The 24,915-nt window shown below is 51.5% G+C and overlaps 1 protein-coding gene across 1 annotated transcript in view; it reads left to right on the forward strand.

Annotated features, from left to right (window-relative positions):
• Positions 1–24,915, forward strand: part of SRCAP (Snf2 related CREBBP activator protein) — a 1,742,136-nt gene that overhangs the window by 819,914 nt on the left and 897,307 nt on the right. Inside the window, exon 19 of the mRNA XM_085618450.1 lies at positions 9,039–9,208. Coding sequence (XP_085474576.1) covers positions 9,039–9,208 — 170 coding nt within the window. The remainder of the gene's footprint in view (positions 1–9,038; positions 9,209–24,915) is intronic.

Here is a 24,915-nt window from a genome sequence, read left to right on the forward strand (position 1 = left end):
TGCATAGCACACGACCCTGACCAGTGGGGAAGTTGTGCTTTGGCCCGTTTACGAGCCAACCACTCTACAGCAATTGTGCCAAAGACCAGCGCCCTAGCCCCCTCCGGTGGCCAGTGGGTGCCCTTTAACGCACTCCAAATTGCCGCCTCCCGCTGTCCCTTGTCTCTCGACTTGTGGGCCCTAGCGGAGGTCTATCTTTACAATCAAGAGTTCCCCTGGTTGCTCCAGGCCTACTTTACAGTCTCCTCGAAGGAGACCTCTCCCAGACCTCGTGGGTCTGCACTGCAGCAGATTTGTTTATTCTTCGTGGGATGCGGTTGCCAAGGCTTAGTGGATCCAATCCGGACACTAACACCGCAGCGACCCTCATCCGACTTGGGACAGTCGCCCTCCTGAAGCTGGCCTTCCTTGAAGCCTTCCGGAGCCCGTGGCTGCAGATCCAAGCTACATCACTTTCCACCTGAAGCACCCGACATCGAAGGGCTCTTTCCTTTGAGCCTCCTGGTCACTTTGCCGTGACCCAGACTCTGTCCCCTCTGCTTTCAGGTTCTTCTCTACAATCTTCACATCTTTGATCTTCACGGCATCATCGACGCTTTTGGCTAGCAGTACTTTTGACTATTTTCCCATTGAAAATCAGCCCGCGACCCGACAGAAGAAACTACCTATGCACCCGGCTTCCCTGGGGCAGGTAACAGTGGTACCTCGGTACTCTCGTGGTAGTGGGCTCTTCAAAAGCCTAAGTCTGAAGTTTTAACTTTGTACTCCTGCTAGAAGTATTTTTAAACTGTTTATTTCCAACCGTGACATTCTCCATAGGCTGTAATAGAGATCCTGATAGCAGCTACTTGCACTGCACGCGCCTCCCGTGGGTCCCCTTCCTCATAACCTGGGGTGGATTCTTAAGGGGCCAGCGATCCTGAATGCCCTAGGCATTGCCTGTAGAATTGTCGTGGTTCTTATACCACTTTTTTAGTATATGGTTTGGTCCCCCCCCCTGGGGCCCAATTTAATAGTGCTATTTATTGTGTCTATCAATGCTTGTTTGATATTGTAACTTTGCCACAGCTTCATAAAGAGACTGTGGGATTCTGTCTAGAATAAATACATATATTTTATATATATATATACCTGTGTGGGCTACTCTTTCATTTGGTTATTCAAGAGGTTATTATGGTAAAACAATAAGCTTAACACTCCTTCAAGACTTAGCCTGAAGGATGCTCTCCACAGCTACCACTAGGATAGCTTTCTTTAAAGGTTGTTTTAAACCTATCATCAATAAGAGTCGAATTGGACTGGTGCAAGGTGTCCCTATAACTAGGAGACAGCATATGCCAGGCCAACTTCTCACAGCATCAATGTACCTGAGCAAGAGCAGATCCAGCACAGCGCCATCAGCTCCTCCGAAGCTGACAACTCAGACATCACTCCAGGGCAGCGGGTCGTAAGTACGGACGTCGACCCCTCCCCACCCCTCCTTCCCAAAAAGGCTTCGGTCACACCTTCACCTTCGGGCCTAGGTGCACACCGGGACAAATCTTCTCACGCCACACCTTTGGACTCTTCAAAGAAGCCATCACTAAAGCCTTCAGGCCACTCAGGATCGAGCCTGCTTGCCATCTGTGCCGAAACTCCATCCCCGGAACCGAAAAAGAAACCAATGCCTACTTCCGCGCCAACACCTACCTCCGCATCGACGCCTTCGGTGCCGAAACCCACTGACATGGACCCCCCGTCTCCGAAAAAATCCTCGGAAGCAAGCAAACACCCGGCTCCAAAAACCTCGGGCTCTCAGCCTTCGAAGCACAGGCCTACGGATCCGAAAAAACCACACAACAGTCAGTACTAAAACCACCATCGGGATTGAAGAAAATTTCCGATTCCGGGCCTAAAGAGCACAGAATGACTCCAAAATCCCTGACACACAATTGGACCCCAAAAAGTCGGCGCCAAAATAACACACGTCAGTGGAGGAGCTTTTTCGTCCAGATCCGACCCAAAAAACACTTCAAAAAGACCCTAAAACAGGTCATCTCATACTTAGCCCTTCAAAAAAACGGAAACTGGACAAGCCTGTACCAGCTCCACTTCCCTTGAAAAAGAGACATTGCTACTTCTCCATTAAGGATCCCTTTTCCTCCTCCCCCTCCACACCACTCTCCTATTCCAAATTCATCTCCCTCACCATCTTCTCCACCTCCAGATGATGACACCTCTGACATGGGGGATGATCACCCTTTAGGGGAACCCAGTCCTACTGGTGCCCCAAAAGATCCATGGGAGGATTATGACACACCCGATGTCCCAGACATACCTCAGGACGACATCTACCCATCTAGGCCATCCCCTCCTGACTACACTAGGGTTCACTCAACTTATACATAGGGCAGCAGAATACCATGGGGTAAACCTACATACAGACCCTATAGAGGAAGATTTCCTCATGGACACTTTCGAACCATCCCAAAGGTCCAGTGCTATTCTCCCCATGTTAAAAGGGGTAATCATACATGCTCCTGAGGTGTTTAAGGAGCCTGTAAGGGCAAGAGTCATTAACCCCAGGGTAGAGAAGAAGTATAAAGCTGCCCCATCTGACCCTGTTTATATAAAAGAGCAAATACCCTTAGATTCCTTGGTGGTCTCCAACGCCAGGAAAAGGACCAATTCACAAACCACAGGAGATGCCCCATCTCCTGATAAAGAATCAAAACTGCTGGACGCGTCGGGGAAAAGAACAGCGTCCCAAGCAGCTTACATGTGGAGGATTGCCAACACACAGGCTTTGATCGCAAGATACGATAGGGCACACTACGACGAGCTAGAGACCCTACTGCAGCACCTTCCAGATCAATACACAAGCTAATGATCTCATCCAGGAAGGCAAGGTCATAACAAATACCTCCATTCATTGTGCTCTCGATGCTGCAGACACAGCATCCCGGGCTATTAACACCAGCGTCCTTTTACGCAGACATGCATGGCTATGCATTTCCGGCTTCAAGCCGGAGATCAAAACCACTATATTAAATCAACCATTTGATCAAGAACACCTTTTTGGACCCAATGTAGATTAATCTATAGAAAAGATGAAAAAGGACACCAACTCTGCCAAATCAATGGGAGCCTTGCAATCGCAAGCTCCCAGAATTTCTTTTCGTCGCTCCTCTTATAGAGGTACCTCTAGAGGTTTTTCCACCGAAAACCCCTCCACTTCGTACAAAAGTCCAACACAGACCTCATCTACAAGAAGCTATTACAGAGGAGGCTACAGGGGCAATAACAATAAGGGTAGAGGCAAAACTACCAACACTCGTACCGCCTCCACCCCTAAACAATGACTTCCCTCTACTCCCCCCAGACCACTCTACTCTGCTTGTGGGAAGATTGCTACAGTTCCTACCTGTCTGGAACAACATTACCACAGACAGGTGGGTGAGACAAATCATCCAATCCAGTTATTGCCTGGAGCTCACTTCCACTCCTCCACACATTCCACCCAAACAGTGTGTAATGTCGGCAGAACACTTAACGCTTCTAAAACAGTAGGTACTTTACCTCCTACAAAAACATGCCATAGAACCAGTTCCCCTTCATCCCCAAAACACAGGGGTTTACTCCCTGTATTTTCTCATTCCAAAGAAGGACGGAACCCTGAGACCCATCTTGGATCTCAGACCATTAACCCCTTCGGCGCTCATGACGGAACGGTTCCGTCATGAGCGTCGGTTGGGCTGTGCTCATGACGGAACCGTTCCGTCATGAGCCCGCCCGCGCAACGAACCTTCAGCGTGGCGCGGGAATCCGTGCCGCGCTGAAGGGGTTAAACCTCTACATACAATCAGACCATTTCCATATGTCATTCTTCAGCAGGTTTATTTTATTTATTTATTTTATGCGATTTATATAGCGCGCAAATACCCTGGGGTGTCTCGGCGCTGTGGAGTTTAAAGGAGTGCAGCTAGAAATTGATGCCTACTGGTTGAAAAGCCAGGTTTTTACTTGTTTCCTTAAAGTTAGGAGGGTGGGACTGGTTTTAATATGGAGGGGGAGGGTATTCCACAGTCTAGCCATGGCAACTGTAAATCGTCTGTCTCCCCATGATATCTTTGTCTGGGGAATAGTCAGAAGGTGGGCCGAAGAGGAACGCAAGGGTCTGCTGGGAGTGTATGGGCGGAGTACCTTTTTTAGGAATTCAGGTCCAGTGTTATTAATAGCTTTGTGTGCAATGCATAGTGCCTTAAATTTAGTTTGACTTCTGATAGGCAGCCAGTGAAGCGGACGTACAATTCGGGAGATCGGCTTGAACTTGGAGGTGTAGGACAGAATCCTGGCGTCCGAGTTCTGAACTAGTTGTAGTTTAAGGACATTTTCCTGGGCGTTTGAGAGAGGAGTCCATTACAATAGTCAACTTTTGACATTACCAATGTGCTTTATGAGAGTCTTGCAGTCGCTGGGGGGGAGTAATGGTAGGAGTTTTCTTATCTTAATGGTGTAGAAGATTGAGGAGACGACTACATTAGCATGGTGTATGAAAGACAACTTGTCGTCGAACATTGTACCCAGATTCCTGACCTTTGTGACAGGTGCGGGAGGAGATATCAACTCGGTTGGCCACCAAGTGGGAGACCAACCAGGTGCCAGGCTGCCAAAGATCATTACCTCCGTTGTATCGGAGTTTAACTTTAGGCAGTTGTTTGCCATCCAAGAGCTGATGGCTAGCATTCCCTCTTGGAAACTGGCAGCAACTGCTCCTCCATTGTTGTGTACTTCAAGCACCAGTTGTGTGTCGTCTGCGTATGAGGTTAATCTCATCCCGTGTATTTTGATGACCCTGGCCAAGTGCGACACATAGATGTTAATAAGGTTGGACTTAGGGAAGATCCTTGGGGCACACCACAGGGGAGGGTGAATACTGGGGAGTAGAAGTCGCCGAGTTTAACTGAATGGGTGCGATTGGAGAGAAAGGAGTTTAGGAGGGCCCTGGCCCTATGCCTAATTCCGATGGAGACACGGTCGATCAGGGTAGCGTGATCGACCATGTCAAAGGCTGCAGGTCCTTCCGTTACTCAAACAGGGCGACTTCCTTGCCACATTAGATCTCAAGGACGCCTACTTCCACATTCCCATTCACCCTGCTCTCAGGAAATACCTTTTCTTTGTGGTAGACGGCCAGCATTACCAGTTCAAGGTCCTCCCATTCGGAGTCACCACAGCACCCAGGGTCTTCACAAAATGTCTGGCAGTGGTGACAGCCCACTTAAGAAGACAACAGATTCACGTCTTTCCATACTTGGACGACTGGCTCATAAAAGCCAAGTCACATATCCAGTATGCAAATCAAACACACGCCACATTACAACTACTTCATGACTTTGTGTTTACCATAAACCTCGCAAAGTCTCACCTGCAACCATCCCACATTTAACAATATCTAGGTGCTACAATAGAAGACAGCTCAAAGAGCCTTGCATATCCCAGTCCAGCCAGGGTAGCAAGAATGAAAGCTCTTATAGCAAGATTTCAACCGCAACACTCACTTCCTTCTCGAGTGTTCATGCAACTAATAGGGATGATGGCCTTTTGCATATTCATAGAACCTCATGCAAGTCTCCAGATGTGCCCTTTACAGGAATGCTTAGCACGTCAGTGGAACCAAGCTCAAGGTCAGCTGACAGATCTGGCGTTGGTGGACGGCCGCACACATCGCTCTCTGCAGTGGTGGAACACCCAAAACCTTTCCAAAGGGCGACCGTTCATAGAGCCGGTTCCACAGGCTGTGCTAACAGCAGACGCATCGCTCACCGGCTGGGGAGCTCATCTACTTCATCGCACCATACAGGGCACATGGACACCTCAGCAAAGGCTACTCCATATCAACCACTTTGAGTTGCTAGCAATCTTTCTGGCACTAAAATAATTCCAGAAGCACACAATAGGCAAAACTGTCTTAGTCCGCACGGACAATATGGGGGGGATGCACTCTCTCCAGCTCTCAATTAGCACAGAGCTTATGGAGATGGGCTATTCCTCAGAACATTTTACTGTTAGCTCAACATCTCCCAGGAATTCAAAGTCACATGGCAGATCTGTTAAGTCGACAGACACAAAAGATTCACAAGTGGGAACTTCATCCACAGGTTCTCCCACTGTTCTTCCAAACGTGGGGACATCCAGAGATGGATCTCTTCACCACACATTACAACACAAAATGCCCAAGCTTCGCCGCCAGATATTCACACCCATTGTCCAAAGGCAATGCGATATGGATGAATTGGTCAGGCAGATTTGTGTACGCTTTTCCGCCTCTCCCTTTCATTCTATTAGTGGTGCGCAAACTGCAACAACAGTGGCTCACACTAATCCTAGTTGCTCTAACGTGGGCCAGACAACCCTGGTACACAACATTGCTGGAATGATCAGTAGTCCCGTACCAAAAACTACACCTCTCCCCACAGCTCTTAACACAGAACCATGGAGAGATCAGACACCCATATCCAGCACAGCTCAACCTAGTGATCTGGCTCCTGAAGTCCTAGAGTTTGGTTATCTCAATCTTTCCCCTGATTGCATGAACGTTATCAAGGATGCTAGGTGCCCCACCACTAGAGCCTGCTATACAGCTAAGTGGAAAAGATTTGTTACATACTGTAACAATAACATCAACCCTCTAGATGCCTTCACTCAGCACATCATATGTTATCTACTGCATCTTCAGAGATGTTATCTAGCATACACATCAATTAGGTTACATCTCGCTGCCATTGCAGCTTACTTACAAAATAGACAGCACCTGTCACTGTTTAGGGAGCCCGCCATTAAGGCATTTTTGGATGGCCTCAAAAGAATAATTCCTCCCAGGGTACCTCCTTCCCCAGTGTGGAATTTAAACGTCGTCCTCACAAGATTAATGGGTCCTCCATTCGAACCTCAGCCAAAATGCGAACTAGAATTCCTCACATGGAAAGTCGCTTTCCTTGTGGCCATTACATCTCTTAGAAGAGTCAGTGAGCTACAGGCACTAACTATTCAAGAACCATTTTTACAACTCTATCATAACAAAGTGGTTCTCATTACAAATCCCAAATTCCTTCCTTAAGTTATTTCTCCCTTCCATCTGAACCAATCTGTTGAGTTGCCAGTGTTGTTCTCGCAACCACAAACAGTAGCAGAAAGAGCTCTTCATACACTGGACGTAAAGAGAACACTCCTTTACTATAGACAGAACAAAGCCTTTTCGTAAAACAAAACAACTTTTTGTATCCTCCTCACCACCACATAAAGGCAATCCCATATCATACTCTGGCATTGCAAGGTGGATTTTCAAATGTATACAAATTTGCTATCACAAAACGTACACTATCTATTTCCCCTACAGCCCACTCTACCCGAAAGATAGGGGCTTCAATGGCATTTTTAGGGAACATTCCCCTAGATGACATCTGCAAAGCAGCTACATGGTCTACAACGCACACATTCACAAAACATTGTGTAGATGTGCAGGCAAAACGACAAGCTAGTGTGGGCCAAGCTGTACTCAAAACACTGTTTCAAACTGCTGCAACAGATACTGGTGGTGGTCGCCGCTAAGGAGGAGTACTGCTGCGCAATCTATGCATGCACAGTGTGTGATCTACAGCTCATATGCCTTGAACGGAAAATGCTACTTACTAGTATGCAACTGTTCTTGGCATGTAGAGTTGTAGATCCACACACGCCCACCCACCTCCCCGGCACCCTTTATCTGTTCTAGTATTATCTTATTTAGATACAGCATACATGGACATCTATTTCTTACAAAACGCCATAATTTCCCTACTTGGCAAAAAAACAATCTGACGATGGAGTCGATGCCCATGCACACTATTGTCCAAAGGAGGAGCCACCTATCCCGTGACTTCCAAAGACTTTCCAGGACAACAACAAAGTGCAAACATCCGGGCCCAACACCAGATGGCGAGCTATGCACAGTGTGTGGATCTACAGCTCTACATGCCAGAACATATGCCTTCTGGTAAGTAGCATTTTCCATTTCCTATGATCTAGCAGAAGCAGCGGAGAGTGCGATTACATTTTATATATTAGACAGACCTTAAAGCATTATAGTATTAGATTTGAATTGCTTTATGTAGGGAAATGCGGAACTGCTAATCTCATAAACAGGAGCATCCGTAAACAAGAAGTACAATAATTCCTTCACTCGATCCTCACCCAAATTTGAGGCCAGCCAAGCCAGCATTTATTTTTAACCTATCTAGACTAAATCAAAAAGCTCCAGATATACAGTGTCTCAGATGTGCCAGCAAATTACCAGTAGACTTGTGAGAACATCAACTACCTTTTTTATTTAGAATATGGTAAATTAATCCTGGACCCTCTGCACGCTCTCTTCTCAAGTTCTAACTTTTGTTGTGTGATGCTCTCCACCGCTTTGTTTACCGCAGTTTGTTGCTATATTGACAACCGCTTAGTTCCCAATAATTGTGACCACAAGTAGAAGTATGCATCTGGCCAATATTGAACAACTACACCAAACTATACTACACCTGTAACAAGGAATGACAAAGTTTGCAACAATAGACCGCCTTAGCAGGCCATTCATTAAGATTCTACATCTCCATTGTTAAAAAAAAAAACAAGAGGGCAAATGAGATCCAACCCCACAGGGAATTTTGGGGCATACAGGGCCCCGTAGTGCATGAAATGAGAAACACTTGTAAAAAGTTTCCAGGTAGTCTGACACCAAGCACTAATGTTAAATTAAGAAATCTGATGGCAGTTTTTTGTCCATCTACAAAATAACTTTTTAAGGTAGGTGACTTGTTTTCTTGGTGAGAATAGTTGGGTGTCCTTGTGAGCTGGATCACAGCTTGGGCTTTGTTCAATGTGTGACTTGCCCTGATTTGCGGTTGTGCAAAACATTTTTGTATAATCTGTAGGAAAGTGCAGACTTATTCTGTGCTAGACTGTCATGCAATTCATCACATTTGTTCGTTGATAAAACTATGACCTCTTGTGATCTGGCTTTGTTTCTACAGCACGTTGACTTGGACATCTTCAATTTGATTAATTTGGAGGGCCGTGTTTCACGCTATGAGGCTGACATCTTTCTGCCTATGAGGAAAGCCAGCAGAATTCTGATTGAAGAAATAGCTGAATCACCAGATCCACCTCCTAGACCAAAGCCTGTAAAGATGAAAGTAAACAGGTAATTGCTGTGCATAGAGAAAACCTCTCCTGCACCCAAATGATGCATGTTTGAGAGCCCAAATATATGCAGACCCTTAGGTTATGTTAGAATTATTTGTATATAGTGTACTCTGCATTCTAAAGGTAGAATGAACTTGCTGACCAAGTCATGACACATTCATGACATCATTTTTCAGATACTTCAAAGACCAAAGTCGGGCTGATTTGAGCTGTTATATCAATCCTGTATTTCTGGTCTTGGTATAGCTTTCATGTATTGATTTTACACCAGTGGGTTATTATGAAACTCATTGGCTGTGTCCAGGTGTGTGTAAAAACATTTAGCTGTTGCATGGGAGCTTTAAATCCAGGTGGGTACCAGTGGTGGGAGCTGGGATACCCATCTACTGGACTATCAAGACTGTCTTTGGGTAACCTCTTTTATCTTTAATTTAGACACTGATCTGAAACGACATTTTTGCAAGCTTAGGAAGCACAAGGTGTAGGAAGCTGGCTTTGTATGTAGTGGGCCAATGTAGGGCACACTATGCAAATGGTCCACGCGACCCTTACTGGTTTATAGTGCGTACTTTAACAATTCCTAGTGCTCTATTTGTGGTAGTGTGCTCAAGCAACTTTGGCTTATCAGAGGGGAGCGTTAAGCATTTGTTGCACAGTCAATAAATGAGACACTCACTCAAGAAGAAATTCAAGACCAATTTAGAAATATCACACCGATTTCTATATACTTTTAGATACCAAGATCATTGGAATCAGGTAAGTTCTTTAGGAGTTATAGATTTTGTAGAAACAGAAAAATACAGTTATATGACGGTTTTCCGGTATGAACCGTGAACGCTATAATATTATCCTGGTGGCCTTCAAGTGCTACATGTTAAAGTCTGTGGAGATGTACCTGCAAAAGAGAGAGGCTACAAGTGGGGGAATTGGGGACAAGTCATGGAGAACCATGGGGGGGGCGGTTGCTTTGCTTTTGAGGGTCTCTAGAGCACAGGGACACTGTATATCATGGATCTCTGCTGGGGGGCTCGGGTGCAGAGGTGTTTTGTATGGTGTGTCGCTGTATTTAGAAACGGTCACTTGAATTTGGTGACCGGGGCGATGGAGAGCGGGGTGATAGAAAACATGGCAGCAGGGCCACTATTCAATGATGGACTTTGGATCCTGAAGTTCCTCGACGGCATGTTAGGTGTCTTTATAGTTGGCGTCCCGACTGGAATATGAAGCAAGCCTTGATAGTTACAAGCGCTTAAATAACCAGGGCATTGAGTCTGAAAAGCTCCCAGAGGGGTCCTCGTCTAGAGACTTGGTGAAAGCTTGGTCTGTGTCTGCAGATGCAGGGGGATGGCTCCTCCACCCAGAGGGAGATGCTGGTTGGTATTTGAAGAGAACAGTCCTCCATGGGTTTGGTGAGGCTGTTCAGCTTCTGGGTGAGTCCATCTTTGTGATTGCCGTGGTGCAAGCAGCCAGGCATGGTTTGACACCAATTTTGGTGTACAACCTCTGTTCTCACAACTTCGTCTCTTGTATTTACTTTCTCCGGTAAGCAAATCTGAGTTCCTGGTGTCAGGAGGACCCCTAAATACTGAAGTTATGGAAGTGTAGGATAGTAGCTGTGAGAAGCTGGGTTTCTGTTGCAGTAAACCCCCCACTTTTTGCCAGACTACTGATGCAGTTTGACTTGATGTGCCCTGGGCCCCTGCCAATCAGGTTCCCAGGGCCTGTGTTCTTTCCCCCAAAACTGTACTCAAACCCAATTGGCATCTCTAGCCACAGGTCAGCCCCTGGTAAATGGTACCACAGGTACCCAGGGCATTGTGACCAGGTAAGACGTCTAAGGGCTGCAGCACTTATTGTGCCACCCTTAGAGGCCCTGTACCTTTACACACACTGCCATTGCAGGTTGCGTGTTTTGGTGCAAAACAAAGTGAAGTCTCAACATGGCACCCATCCCTGTGTGCCATGCCTACAACCCACTGCCATGGCATAAATCAGTCACCCCTCTAGCTGGGTGCCCTGTACCAGTGGTGAGGGTACAGGTGCATGAGCTCTGTACCCCTACAGTGTCTAAGTCCAGTCTTAGACATTGTAAGTGCAGTGCTGCCATTAAGAGTATATGGTGCTGGGAGTTTGGTATCCAACTTCTCAGCACATTAAACCCACACAGATGCCAGTGTGGGATTTAATAAATAAATGCACACAGAGGGCATCTTAGAGATTCCCCCTAAAACGACCATTCTGTGGTGGGTTCCCTGACTGGTATACACCAGCCTGCCACCACAAGACATGTATCTGAAAGAAACACGTTAGTTAGATTCCTCACCTTAGAATATCCCCAGGCGTCAGGCTGGATCCGGAAAGAATTTTCATCAGCAATACCCCTTGCGCGTCGCTATGCGTTGTCTGCGGCTCCACGTCCGTCGTCTGCTTCGTGCGCCGGAATGACGTCATCGGAGTACTTAGACGCCGCCCTCGCGCGCTGACGTCAGTTCTTCTTTTTTTCCGCGCCAGACAGCGCCGATCCGGGGAGAGATTACCCCTTAGTCAATTTTTGACTAAACTTTTTGACTCTTTTTGGTCTTTTGTCGACTCTACTCTGGTGCCGGTAGGATGCCTGGATTTAAGGCCTGTGACGCCTGTCATCGCCTGATGTCGGTAACGGATCACCATCGCCGGTGCCTTTACTGCCTGGGGGCCGACCACAACGCGGAGTCGTGCCCCGATTGTCAGGCCTTGACCTCGAAGGCTAGGCGGGAGCGGTCCGTAAGCTTCTCGAGCTTCGGCACTCGGCTCCGCGCTGCTCACTGTCCCGGTCCAGGAGGATGTCCAAGAACCGGTCGCGGAGCCGCAGTGACTATCATCGCTCGTCGGGCTCGAAGTCTTCAGGTAAGTCGAAGCGATCAAAGAAGTCCAAGAGGCGACACCGCTCTTCGGACTCCCCTCACCGTTCGCACGACTCGGCCGAGGGTCAGGGTGGTCCCACCCCCGTGGCTCCGCAGGAGCCGCGTTCGTCTCCGTACCCGCCGGTCCCTGGGACTGACGCGACTCCGGCGGAGGTCAGTGCCTTCCTCTCGGCCATGAGGGGCCTGGCTCCGTCGTCGACGCCTGCCAAGCGCGCCTTCGGGCCCCGCGGGCTCGACTGGGCGACCTCACGTGCCGGCGGCTCCGGCAGGTCCCCGAGGGATCCAGGCCTGGATCTCTGTCGGTGCTGGTCGACCTCATGAGGCCTCCGGCGCCGACATCAGTTCCACCTCCGGCGCCGTCTCCGGACGACGCTGTTCCCCGGTTTAGCCCCGGTCCGGACCCGACGCCGGCACGGCGCCGCCCGGCGCCGCACCCGACGCCGATGGATGACCGTTTAACCTACCGTCCGGCTCCGATCGTTCCTCCTGTTTATCAGGAATCGGATGACGGGGGCGACTGGGAGGGGTCTGAGGACCCTATGGCCCTCCAGGGTCAACTTTCACAGGACTGGGCAGACGAACTGGGGGATGCAAGTGGTCTGGACACTTCGCCGGACGCTGGCTTCATCTCTCCTCCGACTGTGGCTTCAGAGGAAGGTGCAGCTTTTTCAGTGGTGCTGCGCAAGGCGGCCGAAGGCCTGGGGCTCGAGTTGCCTGCTTTGGCCATGAGGACTAATATCCTCACAGAGGTGCTTCAACCGTCAGCAAGCTCCACAGAGCCTCTGCTGCAGTTCAATGAGGCCCTCGTCGACGTTCTGCAGGGCACTTGGTGCAAGCCCTCCACAGATTCTCCTGTGGATCGGAATGTGGCCCGGCGCCACCGCCCTCCTCCGGGCGACCCCAGTTTCCTGTCCCAACACCCCACCCCCGAGAGCTTGGTTATCCAGGCCTCCACTTCCCAATGCTCCTTCCCGTCCGCTCCTCCTGATTGGGAATCCAAGAGGCTGGAACAGTTCGGAAAGAAATTGTTCTCTTCCCTGAGTTTGGGCCTGCGGTCTTAAACACCGCTTGCCTCTTGGACCGTTTATCCCACTCTCTGTGGGATGCGGTGGAGGACGTGCTGCCACTGTGTCCGGAGGAAGCCCGGACACGTCTCTCCCAGGCACTTGCTGACGGGCGAGATGCAGCGCGACATGCCATACGGTGTGGACTTGACACCACGGTAGGTAGGGCGATTTCCACCACGGTGGCGCTCCGGCGCCACACCTGGCTGAGGTCCACGTCTTTCTCGGGGGATGTCCAGAGTACCCTCATGGATATGCCCTTTGATGGCGCTCGCCTTTTTGGTGAGAAGGCGGATAGTGCGCTGGCTCGTTTTAAGGACTCCCGGTCTACGGCCACGTCCTTGGGTCTCTCGGCCCCACGGCCGCACACTTCCGCCTTTCACCCCTTTCGTGGCCAAGGAAGGGGCGCCTCCTCACGTCCGCCTAGCCACTGGCCACAGAACCAACCTGGTCGCGGGTTCCGCCGTGGCGGTTCTAGAGGACAACGCGGTCAGTCCACATCCACCCCGGCAGCATCCGCCTCAAAGCCTTCCTAGTCCGAGCTTTCAGGCCCATTCCACGCTAGTGGGCGGCAGAGTTCGCCATCACCTGCTCCACTGGCGCTCCATCACTGCGGACAGGTGGGTGCTGCAAATCGTCCGAAGGGGCTACTCCCTCCCCTTCGAGACGACCCCTCCAGCCATGCCACCGCAGTGCCACCGTATATCGGAGGATCACTTGAATCTTCTGCGGGAGGAAGTTACGGCCCTCTTGGCCAAAGAGGCCGTCGAGCGCGTTCCTGGTCCAGAAGTAGGCCGTGGTTGCTATTCCCACTACTTTCTGGTTCCCAAGAAGGGCAAAGGGGGCCTACGCCCTATCTTGGACCTCAGGAGCGTCAACACCTTCCTCCGGAAGGAACGGTTCAGGATACTAACTTTAGCTCAGGTTCTGGCTGCCCTCGACCCTGTAGACTGGATGGTAGCGTTGGACTTGCAGGACGCCTATTTTCACATCCCCGTCCTGCCGGCCCACTGGCGTTACCTGTGGTTCACGGTGGTTCAGGAGCACTTTCAGTTCACCATGCTCCCCTTCGGCCTCACCACTGCCCCTAGGGTGTTCACGAAAGTGATGGCGATCGTCGCAGCTCATCTGCGCAGATCGGGGGTTCCAGTCTTCCCCTATCTCGACGACTGGCTGTTGAAGGCGGGCTCGCCCCAGCAAGTCGTCTCCCACCTCCAGTCTACGGCCGACCTCCTGCATTTGCTGGGGTTCTCCATCAACGTGCCGAAGTCACACCTGAGTCCCTCCCAGAAGCTCCTCTTCATTGGAGCAGTTCTCGATTCGGCGCAGTTCCGGGCTTATCCTCCGGAACAGCGGGTCCGGGATATTCAGGCTCTGATTCCCATCTTTCAGCCTCTATCCTGGGTTTCGGTCAGGTTGGTGCTGCGGCTTCTGGGGCTGATGGCCTCCTGCATCCTATTGGTGCATTACGCCAGGTGGCGAATGCGGGCTCTGCAGTGGGACCTGAAGTTTCAGTGGGCCCAGCATCGAGGCAACCTGTCCGACCATGTTTTGATCTCGGAGGGCACTGCGAAACAGTTGCAGTGGTGGCTCACGGACCGCGATTGGGTCAGCGGCAGATGCCTCTCCCTACCCCAACCGGAGCACGTAGTAGTGACGGACGCGTCCCTCCTGGGATGGGGGGCCACATGGGAGAGGCGGAGATCAGAGGACGCTGGTCTCCGGCGGAGGCTCAACTCGATATCAACCTTTTGGAGCTGAGATCGATCCGGCTTGCACTGAAAGCCTTCCTTCCCTCTGTCCGGGGAAGTGTCGTGCAGGTGTTCACGGACAACACCACCGCCATGTGGTATTGGAAAAACAGGGCGGGGTGGGTTCGTGGACCCTTTGTCAGGCGGCTCTGCGCTTCTGGACATGGCTGGAACACCAGGGCATCACCCTGGTGGTTCAGCATCTGGCGGGCTCTCTGAACGCCAAAGCAGACTAACTCAGCCGCTGGTGCATGATGGATCACGAATGGCGTCTGAACTCGGACGTGGCGCAAGGTCTCTTTCTGCAGTGGGGAGAGCCTTGATTAGATCTATTCGCCACCGAAGAGAACGCGCAATGTCAGCAGTTTTGCGCGTTGGAATTTCCAAGGCAGCACTCGCTCGGAGACGCTTTTCGTCGCGAGTGGAGTTGCGGTCTGTTGTACACCTTTCCGCCTATACCACTTCTGCCCAGAGTGCTGAAGAAGATCAAGCGCGACCGGGCCCAAGTTACCTTAGTGGCTCCGGATTGGGCACGAAGGTTCTGGTATCCCGAGCTACTCAGTATGTCAATCGATCCCCCGATACGACTGCCTCTTCAGGAGGACCTTCTGTCGCAGCAGCAGGGGACGGTCCTCCACCCAAACCTGTCCAGCCTCCACCTCCATGCGTGGAGATTGAGCGACGGCAGTTGATGCCATTTGACTTGCCTCCTGAAGTCTGTGATGTCATTCTGGCAGCCAGGCGTCCCTCCACAAAGACGGTATACACCTGCCGGTGGAACAAATTTGTGGCATGGTGCACAGCAAAGGCTGTGGATCCCCTTTCCGCCCCTCTTTCTGAGGTTCTACTCTTTCTTCTTTCTTTGGCCCAGCAGGGCTCTGCTTTGGGCACCTTGAATGGTTATCTTGCTGCAATCTCTGCCTTCTTACGGCTTCCTGATCAGCCTTCTCTTTTCAAGTCCCCTGTTGTTTCACGTTTTCTCAAAGGCATTACTCACATGTTCCCTCCTGTCCCCTTCGTAATGCCTCAGTGGGACTTGAATCTTGTTCTGACTTTTCTGATGTGCGCTCCTTTTGAGCCTCTTCACAATTTTCCATTCGTCTTCTGACACTGAAAACTGCTTTCCTGGTAGCTATCACCTCGGCTAGACGGCTGAGTGAGCGCCAGGCTCTGTCATCTAAGCCTCCCTTTCTTTCTGTTCATCCGGACAAGGTTGTCCTCCGGCCTCGTCCTTCTTTTCTACCGAAAGTGGTGACCCCCTTTCACCTCGGGCAATCTGTCACGTTGCCCACCTTCTTTCCACCTCTGCATCCTTCAAAAGAGGAAGAGAGGCTCCACCGTCTGGACCCAAAACGGGCGCTGTCCTTTTATTTGGACTGCACCAAACAGTTCCGCGTGGACGACCAACTTTTTGTTGGATACGTAGGAGCTAAGAAGGGGAAAGCGGTACACAAACGGACCATCTCACGGTGAGTCGTGTTGTGCATTAAACTTTGTTACTCCTTGGCTAAAAAGGACCCTCCTGTTGGGTTGAGGGCCCATTCCACCCGTGCCACAGCGGCTACTACTGCCCTGGGCCGGGGAGTTCCCTTGCGGGACATCTGTCAGGCGGCGACGTGGGCTTCACTGCACACGTTTGCCAAGCACTATTGCCTGGACAGCCAAGTCCGGAGAGACGGCTTCTTTGGCCGTTCTGTTCTCCAGGACTTTCTGGTGTGATCTTGGTTCGCAGACCCACCACCGGGGTTGGTATTGCTGGGGTATCTATTCTAAGGTGAGGAATCTAACTAACGTGTTTCTTTCAGATGAACAAGTTACTTACCTTCGGTAACGATGTATCTGTAAGAAACATTAGTTAGTTAGATTCCTCACCGACCCACCAATCCTCCCCGTTCTGCGAACTGACATCTAGGGTTAAGGTTATGCTTTTCAGGGCCCTAGATTTTTTGGCATCAGTGTCGGTCTCTTGCATTGCTCTGCGTTCCTGGCGCGGAAAGCTATGTACAAGAACTGACGTCCGCGCGCGAGGGCGGCGTCTAAGTACTCCAACGTCATTCCAGCACACGACGACGGACGCGGAGCCGCAGACGACGCCTAGCGACACGCAAGGGGTATTGCTGACGAAAAATCTTTCCGGATCCAGCCTGACGCCTGGGGATATTCTAAGGTGAGGAATCTAACTAACTAATGTTTCTTACAGATACATCGTTACCGAAGGTAAGTAACTTGTTCTTCTGGACCACTAGGGTGGGAGCCCTTGCTCCCTCAGCCCAGAAGCAAAGCCTTTCCTGGTTGGAGGTGTTCACACCTCCTCCAGGCCTGGAAGAGGCATCTGTGACAGGGGTGCTTTAAAGACCTGGCAGCTTTTGTAATGTGACCCCTAGCCTCTCCTGCTGTCGGAAGAAGTCCCCCTTCCTGTCTCGCCCCCTTCCTGTCTCACCTCCTTTTCGGCACGAAGACAGGCGGGGAAAAATTAGGCAGCCCAGAACGTGTGCCCACCTCTGCCAACCCAACCCCTCATGTGGGGGAGGTGAGGTGAATCTCACTCTTCAGTGCCCGCCATCTTGCAGATGGCTAGCACTCCCCAATCAGGATTAGGGATTGTGCTCACTCCCCCCACGTGGGGTGAGCACACCAAGGGTGTATTCACCCTGAAGTCAGTAGCTCATTGGCTAGTAACTCGGGACCCCTAAAACGCCCCCTAAATAAAGTATCTGAAAGAGACACGTTAGTGATAGATTCCTTACCTTAGAATAATCCCCAGGCGTCATACTGGATCCGGAAAGTTTTCTGCTTAGCAGTACCCCTGCGTGCCAGTAGGTGGCGTCGTGCGGCTCCGCGTCAGTCAGTGGCGTCGTACGCGTCGGAATGACGTCACGTAGACTACTTGGGCGTCATTTCTCTTTTTCCGCGCCGAATGCGCAGATCCGGATTGAGCACGTACCTCGGTCATTTTTTGACCACTTTTTTGAGACTTTGTATCCTTCTCTTGTCTCCTCTGCACGTAGGGATGACCGGCTTTAAGTCTTGCGGGTCGTGCCACCGTAATATGTCACTGGCGGACCCCCATGATGTCTGACTCTACTGCCTGGAGAACGACCACGACTTCCGGGATTGTCGGAACTGCCGTGCCATGGCCCCGAAGGCATTACGGGAGCGGCGCCGGAAGTTGCTGGAGGTTCGGCACTCCTCTCATCGCCACTCCGGGTCTAGGGGCCATTCGTGGGACCGCTCGCGTGACCGCGGCCATCGCTCCTCTGACTCTGTCTTCACCTTCAGATTCCGGTAAGCGACGCCATAAGAAGAAGTCGAAGAAGCGTGTTCGCTCTCCGACGTCCCCCCGTCGCTCCCGGGAGGCAGACGTGGGGGACAGGGGCTCTGCCCCTCTGGCTGCTCTGGAGCCTGGGAGTCCCACGGCCTACCCGCTATACCCGGGTCCGTTGGCGACTCCCGAACAACGGCAAGAGTTTCTTGCTGCCTTGGACGTCCTGTGTAGGCCTAGTGCTCCCGCTGGAGTGCCTGCGGGTCCTGCGGCACCGTGTCCAGATCCTGTTGACCCGGCGGCACCGCGTCAGGCGCCATCCCTGGAGCCACTGGATCCAGCTCCCGCGGCTCCGAACCCGGTGCCACAAGGTGCAACGCCACTGGCTCTGGCTCCGGCGCTGCCCTTGGCTCCGGCCCAAACGCCTCCCCTGACTCCGCCACAGGTGCTGCACTGGGTGCCGTTTATCCCGCCCTTGTCTAGGTTCTCGGACCATTTTGTTCCGACCTGGGATCCTCATTGGGATGCGGCTCCGGTTTGGCCCCGGCCGGCGCCGCCTGCCCCCTCTCCGGCTCCGGTCCCGACGTTGCGACCGGCTCCTTCTGCCCCAGAGCCGGATGAGGACTGGGAAGGCTCCGAGGACCCCCTAGCGCAACAGTGTGACTCCGAGCAGGATTGGGTGGATGACCTTCAAGATGTGGGTGAACTTGATGCGTCTTCTGATCCGGGGTTTGCCTCGCTGTAGGAGAGTAGGGTCTGCTTTCTATGGTCACCCCCACTTTTTGCTTTTGCTTCACTGGTTTTCGACTTAGATGTGGCTGTGGGCCTGCTAATCAGACCCACAACCCAGCTGTTCTCTCTCTAAATTCATACTATGTACTTTAGGTACCTAACCCAATTACAGTGTACCTTAGGTACCCAGGGCATAGGTGTACCCTAGGCCTACCAGGGGCTGCAGCATGTATTATGCCACCCCTGGCTGGCCTCCCATCATGACACAACTGGCTGATCACTCAGCTGGGGCAAGGTCGTGTAACAACCCCTTGCTTAGGTGTAGTATTCCTATACCTACCTTATATATAGACACATGGGTAACCTATCAGTCACTCCTATGGCAGGCCTTAACAATCCTGAAGGTAGAGTGCTTGGTAACATGTGAGATGGTGCTCTAGCATGAGCTGAGCCTGTCTGCAGCTTTCGGAACCATGTCCTTATAGCTGTTCTATGATATCGCCTACCATATACTCTTAAAGTGCCTTTTAATCCTCGCGGTTATGGTAACTATGGTTTGGCTTTATCAAAACATGTTGTGTAAGGTGTCTAACACTTTGGAATACTACCCCCGCACCATTTCTGGCGATGAGGATAGTATTCCCCCCTTCTAGAGGGAGAAGACCTGTTGAAGACCTACTACCCGGTTAAAGTTAACCAGAGCCCCAGCATCACAAAATGGATGCTGCTGCCACAGGCACAAGTCTGACCTCCTGCTGCTGGGAGTCCTTCCAGCGAGGGAGGCTTGGACAATAGGTTTCCTGCCTTGGGAGGTGCTAGCACCACACTAGACAGGACTTGGTGTATTGGGGCAGGGAGGGATGAAAGAAACGAGACACTGCCTGGGGCACACAAGGTGTCCCATGCATAGTCCTGTTCAAACCGGTGCTGGGGCACTCCAGCCCCAGTCCTGGCGCGAAACTGGACAAAGGGAAGGGGGTGTAACCACCCCCCTCCCTGGTCCCACCCATAGGAGGGAGCTAGCAGGTAACCCAGCCCCCCAGATTAGTATAAGAGTGGGAGCTGAGTCCCTAGGACTTTGGATTATCCTGAAAACTGCAACTTGAACAGAAACTCTGGACCTTCGACTACGGAAGAAGACTGAAGAATCTCCCTTGTGGCCAAGGAGTGGCCACCCTGTGCAAACAGGCACCATCAAACGACCTGCCGTTTGCTTTGCCCAAGTTCTACGAGGAACCGACTGCAGAGCCCGACCAGCGCCTTGACTTCCAGACTTCTCCGACCCTGATCCACATCCACAGCAAAGCTGAGATCTGTGGGACCGGCTACCTGGGAAAATTGGCTACTAGCTTCCAGCGCAGCTTCTGAGGCATCCTCGAAGTTGTGCTCTGGGGATTGAGAAGCCTCAACCCCGAGCACCATCTGCACCGAAGATCAGCCCCCCACACTCCACGAGTTCTGCGTTGGGCCCTTCTGCATTTTCCTGCTCGAAGCGTCTGTCCGGTTACTTGCCCGTTGGCTAGTAGCCTTTGTGACGACGAACCCTTAACTTTCCACCGCTGGTTTGGCTCCTCCAGACTGGCCCTTGCTTCCCTGTGAAAGAGAAGCACCTCAGGCCTTCCTGGTCTGCAACAGAAGCGAATCCTTCATCCTGCGTGGGTTGCGCTTGCCAAGGCTTGTTGGGTCCGAACTCGACATCGACGCCACCAACAGCAAGAGCCCTCGTGAGACAGCTCGCCTCCTGGTTCTGGTCGTCCTCGACGCCTCCTGGTACCCGTGGCTGCTGCGACAAGCTTCACCTCTTCACCTGCATCTTCAAAACATCGCCTGGTCCCTTCCTGGTTCCTGATCGGCTCCTGGCTGGTGACCTAGACTCTGTCCCCTCTGCTTGCAGGTATCCTCCTTCTTGATTCCATCCTTGGAATCCACCGGACACTCTTCACTGACTGCCTGTCAGCATCTTTTCTTCAGGCATCCATAGGAGTCGACGACGAAACCCGACGCAAGTTCACACCTGTGCACCCGCAGCCCGTGGGCTAGGTAACTTGAGTACTCCGGTGCTCACAAGGGTATTGTTATCCTAGGGTCTAGTTTTCAAGTCTCTAACTCATAGCTCTTTCCGAAGTGTCCTAAAACTCTTTATTACTAAACATTACTATTTCTATCGACTTTAACGCATTACGCGTGAGTGTTTCCACTCTGCACCTGAATCCCGTGGGCCTAGCAACTGGTAGGATAGTGTAGCCCCAGCGATTCCCTAGGCCTAACCTGTGTTCGTGACAGTGGTCCTTATACCATTTACTTAGGATATGGTTTGCGTGGCCCCTAGGGCCTAACTGTATTACTTACCTGTGTGACTTATGTATGCTTAAATAAGACTGTGTTTTACTTACCTCGAATCTCATAAAGAGTGCTGAGGGTATTTTGACTAGAATAAATACATTCTATTTTCATATAGATCTGTTGTGGTGTCCTTTCATTTGGTATTCAAGAGATTGCAAATGGTATAACAGCTGGCTTCACATGCCATACAGAGTTTAGCCTAAGACTGCTCTTGTCCATGCTACCACTAGGATAGCTGGTCTATAAGGTTGACTTTACAACCAATCACCATAAGGGTTGTTTGGACTGATACAAGGTGTACACTAGAACTAGTGACATCATATATCAGGTCAACTTCTCACACTCTCCTCTGCCAACTATGGAGGAGGGCGCTTCCTACACTATGGTGCTGCGTCGAGCTGCGGAGACTCTCCACCTCGACTTCCCTACAGTGGCCCTTACCTCCTTATGGAGGTGCTCCAGACAGCGTCTACATCGTCGGAGCCGCTGCTTCCTTTCAATGAGGCCCTTACCGAAGTCCTCTTGGGTACTTTGTTGCGGCCGGCCTCGGGTGCGCTGGTGGATATGAAAGTTGCTTGGCGTCATCCCCCGTCGCCTGGTGATCCAGCTTTCTTGACCACTCACCCCACGCCTGAGAGCCTGGTCATTCAGGCCTCGACCTCGCAGAGTGCCTTTCCCTCGGCTCTGCCGGATAAGGAGGCTGGACCACTATGGCAAGAGGTTGTTCTCCTCAGCCAGTTTGGGGTTGTGATCGGTTAATATCGCCTGCTTATTGGGCTGTTATTCCCACGCAGTTTGGCATTCGGTGGCGGAGGTTCTGCCTCAGTGCTCTGAGGAGGTCCAGGCTGTCCTTTACCAAGCAATTGCAAAGGGCAAGGATCCGGCGAAGTTTGCCATCAGGTGTGGTTTGGACACGGCTGATTCGTTGGGCAGGGCCATTTCCGCGACGGTGGCGTTGCTGCGTCTCGCTTGGTTGCGTTCCACTGGCTTCTCATCTGATGTCCAGAGCTCGCTCATGGACATGCCCTTCGATGGCTCCCGCCTCTTTGATGATAAGGCTGACAATGCCCTGGAGCGCTTTAAAGACTCTCGTGCCACTGCCAAGTCTTTGGGTCTTTCCTCAAAAAACCCTTCCACAACGGGGTTTCGTTCCTTTCGTGGCCAGGACAGGGGTACCCAGGCACACTCTTCCAGCAAGCCGGTGCGGAACCAGCCTCAGCGAGGCCAGCTACGTGGGTTCCGCAGGGGCGAGTCTGGTAACTAGCGTCTGGGGCAGTCCACTTCCACCCCCTCTGCTTCCGCCTCGACCTTCCTAATCCGAGCTTCAGGGGGCACCCCACGCCAGTGGGTGGCAGGGTTCACCTCCACCACTGGCGCGAGATTACGTCGGACAAGTTGGGTGCTGCAGATAATCTGCCAAGGCTACTCGCTCCCCTTTCTGTCCTCCCCTCCAGCCATGTCACCTCGGTACCACTGCATGTCGGGGGATCATTTGGCTCTTCTCCGTCAGGAAGTAACGGTCCTCCTGGCCAAGGGGGCCATCGAGAACATTCCCGATCAGGAAGTAGGGAGTGGTTTCTATCCCCACTACTTTCTGTTCCCCAAGAAGAACAAGGGGGGGCCTGCGCCCCATCTTGGACTTCCGGGACGTCAATCGCTTCCTCTGGAAGGAGAAGTTCAAGATGCTGACTCTGGCTCAGATCCTGTCTGCCCAGGAGACTGGATGGTAGCGTTGGACTTGCAGGACGCTTATTTTCACATTCCCGTCCTACTGGCGTTAGCTGCAGTTCACATAGGCCAGGAGCATTTTCAGTTTGCTGTGCTCCCCTTTGGTCTTACCAGCGCCCCTCGGGTGTTCACGAAAGTGATGGAGGTGGTCGCAGGTCCTCTGTGCAGGTCAGGGGTGGCAGTCTTCCCCTACCCCTACGACTGGCTGTTGAAGGCGGGCTCGCCCCAGGCGGTTGTCTCCCACCTCCAGACTGCGGCCGACCTCCTGCATCAGCTGGGGTTCTCCGTCAATGTGCCGAAGTCGCACCTGAGTCCGTCTCAGAAGCTCCCTTTCATCGGAGTGGTTCTGGATTAAACGCTATTCCGGGTTAATCCTCCCGAACAGCGAGTCTGGGATATTCAGGCTATGGTTCCGCATTTTCAGCCTGTATCCCGGGTTTCAGTCGGGATGACCCTCCGGCTTCTGGGCCTGATGGCCTCCTGCATCCTGCTGGTGCTGCATGTCCGGTGGCATATGTGGGCTCTGCAGTGGGACCTGAAGTTCCAGTGGGCGCAGCATCAGGGCAACCTGTCCGATCATGTCCAGATCTCGGAGGGCACTGCACAGCAATTGCAGTGGTGGCTCATGAATCGCGATTGGGTCAATGGCAGATCCCTCTCCCTTCCCCATCCGGAGCACACAGTAGTGACGGATGCGTCCCTCCTGGGTTGGGGAGGCCACATGGGAGAAGCGGAGATCAGAGGCCTCTGGTCTCCGGCGGAGTCCCGGCTCCATATCAACCTTCTGGAGCTGCGTGCGATCCGGCTTTTACTGAAGGCATTCCTTCCCTCTGTCCGGGGAAGTGTAGTGCAGGTGTTCACGGACACCACCGCCATGTGGTATTGCAACAAACAGGGCGGGGTGGGGTCGTTGTGAGAAAGTGGCTCTGTATATACTGTTCCCAAATAGGTACAGTGTGTACAGAGTCCACAGTCCCCAGAGGTTTGGCAGAGGTTAAAGTTAGATATAACCTTACTCTCTAAAGTGGTAGCTTGGTCGAGCAGTAAGGCAGTATCAGAGGACAGTGTAAAGCATTTGTTGCACACGCTCAGTCAGCAAATGGTCTCACACACTCAAGAACTGAACTCTAAACTAATGGTTTGTATATACAAATATATGGTTGTTTTATTTTAGAACCAACAATAAATATCAAAATATACTTTCTCAGAATGAGATGCTTTAGTTAAATACTTAGCAATAGGCAATTGACTTTTGCTTGTAAGTTACAGTTTGTTGCAATAGGCAACACAATTTCAAACACAATAATATATTGAGCTCAATGGGAATTTTAAGTTGTATGCAATTGATTACTTTCAGGTTACTTTTCTAACTCCAGGACTGGATCTTAGATTCATTCCTGGTACAGTTCTTGGAAACAAATGAGTAAATATGTGTTCGAGGCATATGAGCTGCAGATTACACACTTTTGCATAGATCGCCATCTGGTGTTGAGCCCGGATGTTTGCAGTTTGTTTTTCCTCTTGGAAAGTCTTTGGAAGTCACGAGGTCGGTGACTCCTCCCTTGGTTCGTATTGCGCATGGGCTTCAGCTCCATCCTCAGATTCTTCGGGCTCGGATGTAATCTTCACGCTCCGGTTCCGAACATTTCCAGTTCGACGATCGAAGTGGAATCCTCACCTCACATCGCGGTATTGTTTCGATCGCGATCTCCTCAATCAATGCACCTTCTCATCGACAAATCTTCAGTTCCAGTCGTCGACGGCGGCCTTCGGGCCTACCCAAGCTCCGGTCCCGGCTGATGGAAAGAACTCCATTCAAGAAGTGCCCTCGATGTGAGTCCAAATTCCCCCACACCGATCTTCATGAGGTGTGCAACCTCTGCCTCTCCCCTGAACACGAGGCTCGAGACTGTCCGGCCTGT

Source organism: Triturus cristatus, chromosome 7 (genome assembly GCF_964204655.1).
Source record: "Triturus cristatus chromosome 7, aTriCri1.1, whole genome shotgun sequence".
In the NCBI taxonomy this organism is placed as follows: domain Eukaryota; kingdom Metazoa; phylum Chordata; class Amphibia; order Caudata; family Salamandridae; genus Triturus; species Triturus cristatus.